The sequence below is a fragment of the Rhinoderma darwinii genome, chromosome 7 (assembly GCF_050947455.1).
Source record: "Rhinoderma darwinii isolate aRhiDar2 chromosome 7, aRhiDar2.hap1, whole genome shotgun sequence".
In the NCBI taxonomy this organism is placed as follows: domain Eukaryota; kingdom Metazoa; phylum Chordata; class Amphibia; order Anura; family Rhinodermatidae; genus Rhinoderma; species Rhinoderma darwinii.
Genome location: NC_134693.1, coordinates 9,692,199 through 9,698,714, shown reverse-complemented (window position 1 = coordinate 9,698,714; position 6,516 = coordinate 9,692,199). Strand labels below are relative to the sequence as shown.

General features: G+C 49.8%; 1 protein-coding gene across 2 annotated transcripts; it reads left to right on the top strand.

Annotated features, from left to right (window-relative positions):
• Positions 1–966: 966 nt before the first annotated feature.
• PSMA4 (proteasome 20S subunit alpha 4) lies at positions 967–6,222 on the top strand. 2 transcript variants are annotated; one of them, XM_075832706.1, is made up of 9 exons: positions 967–1,075; positions 1,843–1,894; positions 2,026–2,068; positions 2,402–2,564; positions 2,656–2,733; positions 3,191–3,279; positions 4,099–4,229; positions 4,604–4,727; positions 5,916–6,222. In XM_075832706.1, exons 2-9 carry the CDS (start codon positions 1,892–1,894, stop codon positions 6,068–6,070), a joined length of 786 nt encoding a protein of 261 aa, XP_075688821.1. In that variant the 5' UTR covers positions 967–1,075; positions 1,843–1,891; the 3' UTR covers positions 6,071–6,222. The 2 variants fall into 2 exon arrangements, with proteins under 2 accessions (XP_075688821.1, XP_075688822.1); XM_075832707.1 differs by having other exon boundaries at positions 969–1,075; positions 1,846–1,894.
• Positions 6,223–6,516: the final 294 nt, after the last annotated feature.

Here is a 6,516-nt window from a genome sequence, read left to right as displayed (position 1 = left end):
GTGTGTAATGAATCTATAGAATATGAGAGACACTTTTTGGATTGAATTACTGAAATAAATTAACTTTTTGATGATATTCTAATTCATTGAGGAGGACTAGTAATGGGGCCCGTTCCTTTCTCCAAATTAACTTTGTGCTGCGACAGTGGACAGTGCTGGTGGGCTCCAGGCCCCTGTTATTTCTGTTTTTTGTCCGGGCCCCTGACGGGAGTACCAGCGCTGCTGCCCTGATGGTGGCCCTGCCCCTGTTCTTCACACCCCAAAATCATACGGACCCCAGACCTCAAACACAGATCCGCCTGGCGTTATTTAGGGGGTCTGTATTTATGTAGGGATATGTATTAATTTGTAGGTGGGATAAGGGGGTCATATGCTCTAGCAATTATTTAAATGGCGTAGGGTGCTGGCATGTCCTATATAAATGGGCGGGGCATAAGGAAACATTGCGCCCGCTGACTCCAGACCCCGGGACTCTGCGGACACTTGAGCTCAGCAGTGCAGGGGACTGCAGGAACAAGGACAGGTATTTGGCGCCCATCTTCCAGGAGTCCGGGACGTCTCCCCGATTATCCAGCAGGCTCCCTGATATACTGCAGGAGTTGGTAAGAATGCTGTAGAGGCAGGACTGTTGACAAGATTGCTGACTGTTTCCACTAGCAACCTGTGAATACAGATGTATTGTATTTACATAATTTCTGTACATTTTCTGTAGATTAATTCCATGTGTGAATTTTATAATGGCAGAAAAGAAAAATGTATGATATTACTCGTTATAAAAGACACGTATAATTTATCAGTATTATTATTAGAGAACAGTACCAATACTGTGGGGGCAGCAGGCTGGTGGCTGTACATTCACTTACACTGCTTGAATACAAGGGCAGCTTTACCCATTTCAAAGATGGCGGACACAACCCCTTTTCTCCGCCCACTGAATTACGTCATCACTTCCATCCGGTTGCCAGCGTACTGGACATGCGCGGCGTCGGCCATGTTGGTTTGTGTCTGTGTGCCATGACTGAGCGCTCTTACCGGTAGTATCGTATAGTGGTTCCCGGAGAGCACAGACCCAAAGGTGAGTACTGGGAGGCGGCCCAATCAGCTCTCCGGGGAGAGAGGACCGAGGGAAGTCGGCAGAAGTGAGGGAGGAGGGTGAGGAGTAACCATGACAATGAAGGAGCCCTTCATCACTGCCGGCCCGCCACCCCCTGTATCCACTACTACTGCTGTCATTACTACTACCCCTCTATGATGACTAGCCCCCCCTTCTATGATGACTAGCCCCCCTTCTATGATGACTAGCCCCCCTTCATGACGACTAGCCCCCCTCTATGACGACTAGCCCCCCTCTATGACGACTAGCCCCCCTTCTATGACGACTAGCCCCCCTTCTATGACGACTAGCCCCCCTCTATGACGACTATCCCCCCTTCTATGACAACTATCCCCCCCTCTATGACGACTATCCCCCCCTCTATGACGACTAGCCCCCCTTCTATGACGACTAGCCCCCCTCTATGACGACTATCCCCCCTTCTATGACGACTATCCCCCCCTCTATGACGACTAGCCCCCCTACTATGACGACTAGCCCCCCTCTATGACGACTAGCGCCCCCCCTCTTTGACCACCGCCCCTTTATATGACTAGCCCCCCCTCTTTGACCACCGCCCCTTTATATGACTAGCGCCCCCCCTCTTTGACCACCGCCCCTTTATATGACTAGCCCCCCCCTCTTTGACCACCGCCCCTTTATATAACTAGCCCCCCCTCTTTGACCCCTGCCCCTTTAAATACTACTCTCTGTACACATTATATCTGATTTTACGCTTTCTGTCGCAGTAGGAGGAGCCTCAGCTGAATATTGTGACCGCGCAACGAAAACTCCACAATGGTGAGATTATATGCGGGCAGATCGGGGGGGGGGAGGGGAGACTTTTCATGGTTGACAACTTTCTTCCCGCTGCATCGCTCAGGCTCCTCCCTCCGCCTCATTCTCTGTTTTCTTTTTTTTTTTTTTTTTAGTCTCGAAGATACGACTCCAGGACGACGATCTTCTCACCGGAGGGTGGGTAATAAATCCTGCTCCACCTCCCCGGCTGCTCTCCTGCAGTTACTTTCACTTTCCCTTCGCAGCAGTCGCACTCTCATCATTGCTGCCTCGTTGTAGTCGCTTCTTCCGGATATTCTCCCTATAAACTAGAATTAGTGATAAGTCCGGGGGGATACAAATTGCGCCAAATCTGCGAAAATGTCTAAAATGTGCAGTAAATTTGTTACGGGTTTAACATCTAGAGATAGAAGCCATTACCGATTGCCGGATTACCGGAGTTCTCTATATATCGGCGGCTCCTGTCCGTAGTTTCCGGTTGACGTCACTGGCTTGTTTTTTTTTGCGCAGGTCGCCTCTATCAGGTGGAATACGCCATGGAAGCCATCGGACACGCCGGCACCTGCCTGGGCATTTTGGCCAATGACGGCGTCCTGCTGGCGGCCGAGAGACGGAACATCCACAAACTCCTGGACGAGGTTTTCTTTTCTGAGAAAATATACAAATTAAACGAGTAAGTCGTGCGAAGCCGCGATTTCCAAGATGGCGAGTTACCTGTGGAGGCGGAGACACTAACCCCTCCCCCGCTTCTGCTGTCGTTTCAGTGACATGGCGTGCAGCGTGGCCGGGATCACATCCGACGCCAACGTCCTGACCAATGAACTGCGACTCATTGCTCAGAGGTAAGAGAGATGGAGTCACATGACGCACGGCGCAGGTCACATGTCCCACCCAGGAAACTTGTATCTAGAGACGGTTTTCTAATTATTTGTGTAACTCCTCACCATTTTAAAGATCTCTGCTTCCTGCCAGTGAGTGGGAACATAATTGTTAACACCCAGAGGCTAAAAAAAACCTGAGCTAATACTTCCCACAGCTGAGGGTTTGCTACAATTGTATTCAATCAAGACAATCCTCTGTGAGCTAAACGTGCTGCCGCCCTGCACCCTGCGATCGCACAGGGGTTGCAGAATGAGAGCTGCATGCTGATTGGATGGAGTACATATTCGGCACGGTGGGAATTTTCCCGGGATTGGTAGTAATATGGCCGCGGGGGGGGGGGATGTTATGATTAATTCTGTGGCGCCGGAAATGTTTCAGGTTGTGATTAATTTTCCCTTTTTGCCCCCCGTGTCCCAGGTATCTTCTTCAGTACCAGGAGCCCATCCCATGTGAGCAGCTGGTGACCGCCCTGTGCGACATTAAACAGGCGTACACGCAGTTTGGAGGTGATTATTCTTGTGTTATCTGGTGTCAGCCTCTCTGCATTGGATTCTATGGGAGTTACAGAAACCAAATTACGCAAACTTGACTCCAATATTCTTCAATAGAGCGAGCGGGTCTGTCTGTCCATGTTCTGCCTGGATGTAGTCGTCTCAGAGTGCAGGACGGGGGTCGCGGAACCCCCATTCACCCGGTAGGAGTCCACCTTGGACATCAGAGGTCCCCCCTTCACTTGTGTTCATTCAGTTGTTCATTATAGACTCAGCGGCTGGAGATAACTGCGCCCGGTAATCACTGGAGAACCCCAGAAGTGCTTATTAATGGTTTACCTGCTGTTCAGCCTGGTCAGCCGTGCGCGCCTCCGAGTCCAGCCGTGCGCGCCTCCGCGTCCAGCCGTGCGCGCCTCCGCGTCCAGCCGTGCGCGCCTCCGCGTCCAGCCGTGCGCGCCTCCGCGTCCAGCCGTGCGCGCCTCCGCGTCCAGCCCTGCGCGCCTCCGGGTGGACATTAATGGTGATTTGGATTCACACGCGGTCCCTATGATGAGGCTGAATGTAGCCGGAACCTAGGAGAAAAAGTGTTGTCATATGGACACACGAGCAGAGGATCTGCAGGCATCACACCAGTGACCACAAGCCCTGGGAGTAACGGACAGGTCTGGTATTTCTCCTTTAAGGTGATGACCCAACCTGAACGTGTTACCCAGGCTGCTGGCGGAGAACTGGAGCCAATCAGTGAGCGTGGTGTTGATGTTTAGTGAATGTGCGGTCACGACTTTTGTGCGCCGTCCGTGGACGGATTGTGATGAGTTTATTTGTGTTCCTCAGGGAAGCGTCCGTTCGGCGTCTCCCTCCTGTACATCGGCTGGGACAAGCATTACGGTTTTCAGCTGTATCAGAGCGATCCAAGCGGGAACTACGGGGGATGGAAAGCCACTTGTATCGGCAACAACAGCGCGGTAAGCCGTTACGTCTTATATTATTGGGGGGGGGGTCCTGCCTATAGACCCCCCCCCCCCCACAGTTGTCATATCATTATACAATGAAAAGTTCTGTACGTTTTTAATAGACTTTGTTTTGATTCTTCACCAGTTCAGATTTGTTTGCTGTCAGTGAATGGGAACATACCTGCTTACATCCAGAGGCTGAAAATCTGTCCTGATCACGTCATCTGACATGGGTGCAGGACTCGCTACAAATGAGCTTTCGGCAACGGATCAGTACAGGGTTGTTCCCATTCACTGACAGCAATCAGATCCGGAAATTGAAACACAAATGATATTAGAAAGCTTGATATTATTCCCCTTGTGAGATGTTGTTGCTCTGCCCGCAGGCTGCAGTCTCGATGCTGAAACAAGACTTCAAGGAGGGAGACATGACCCTGAAGTCGGCGCTGGCTTTAGCCGTTAAAGTTCTCAACAAGACGATGGACGTCAGTAAACTGTCTGCGGAGAAAGGTGAGCGCGCAGCATGGACGGCCGCTTCTGCCTTGTAACGTTTCATGTCGCCCTCCATATTCAGGTGCTCTGAAAGTGGTGGGATCAGTCAACAGCAACCTCCTGGTCACGCTGCAATTCATCAAACTTTTTACATAATTCGATTTCACGACGGAGTCTCCCTGTTCACGTGAAACGTCCTGTTTGGGGGGGGGGGGGCGGTCACTGTATATAATGAATGGGAATGTGGGAAACACTTGGTCGCTCCCATTTGTCTTTGGTCCCTTTCATTATATAGTCGGTGGCTGTGCACGTGCGGCGGGGACTCTCTCATATTCTGAAATGAGGGGCCTCCACCTGTAATACTTTTATGACCTGCCTCGTTGGAGAACCCCTTTAACTTCAGCAATATCTGCAAAAAATGTTTAAATGCCTCACATAAATATATATAATACGTTAGACTTCACACCCGTGACCCATCATACATGTGCTCCACCTTTTTAAGGGATTTTCCAGCTGACAGACCGCATCCTGAGAGAGGGGGTGACATGGTGTCATGCTGCCGGGCTGATTTTCCCTTTCTCTACTGTCTGCACAGCATCAATCAAACTATGAAAAGCCTGTCTGACAGTCTGGTTGCTATGGATAAACTGCGTAACAACCAATTTGTTCAATGAGAATGTCAGGGAAATCATTCCTAGCAACAGCTTGCTCTATGATTAATCAAGACCTTATTTAAAGGGATGGTCCACTTTTGAAAACCCCTTTACATACCCCCTATTAGTGAATTCTGAGTTAATATCGGGGTCCTCTGCTCAGGATCCTCATCTCTCGGTCAGAATGGAGAGCGGTTACATAGAGCGTGTCTGGAGGACCTGTCCTGTCCTGCATTACACAGACAACTCATTGATATGAATGGAGACTGTGTGATACTTCACTTCTCCTGTGGTGGCGCTGCAGGGAAACTGAACACTTACTGCCACGTTTCCCCACAGATCACAGCTGATCACTGAAGGTTCCAGCAGGGGGAAACTTTGTGATCTGCTTATTGTCAAGGGATCCTTCTAATATATAGGGATTGGCCGTAACTTTCCAGGATAATTCTGCCGCCGAGCGCTACGTCTTTAGTATTGTTTTAGCGCGCTGTGCAGGCGTCACCATCGCAGGACGCGACTTCCCTTTAAATATCTGAATTCCTTCCCGTTTCAGTCGAGATCGCCACCTTAACACGTGAGAACGGGAAGACGAAAATCCGGGTCCTGAAACAGAAGGAGGTGGAGGAACTGATCAAACTTCACGAGGCGGAAGAAGCCAAGATCGAGCGCGCGAAGAAGGAGAAAGAACAGAAAGAGAAGGACAAGTGAAAGTGGAGACGCCGGATCGGGGGATGGGTTCCTGGTGATATTCAGATTCTCATTGGATGCAGCGGCCGCCGCTCACATTCTCATCAGTCGCAGATTTTCTTTTTATTCTTCTTTTTGGTCTTGAAATAAAATGGAAACTAATTTTTCTTAAACTCTTCCCCGAGAAATGATTCTTATCGCTCGTGTTTTAGTTAAGGAGAGATTTTCACATCTCACAGCTGTGGGTTTGTTACAATTATTTCCAGTCTGGACTCCCAGTCTGATACGTTTTACCTGCACTGATACATTGTAACAAACGATCAGGACAGGAGAGAGATTTGTACTGCTGCTGTATTTGACTTACACAAGATTATCTAGATTGGATGTAATAGTAACAAACACTCATTTCGGAAAAGTATTAGGTCTGTGTGGGGTTCTTAGCCTCTTATGTTTCATGCCCTGACAGC

Coding starts and splice junctions, on each gene's coding strand:
- PSMA4 (XM_075832706.1), top strand. Junction 2,565..2,655: donor AAAATATACAAATTAAACGA/GTAAGTCGTGCG, acceptor CTGTCGTTTCAG/TGACATGGCGTGCAGCGTGG. Junction 4,230..4,603: donor GTATCGGCAACAACAGCGCG/GTAAGCCGTTAC, acceptor CTCTGCCCGCAG/GCTGCAGTCTCGATGCTGAA.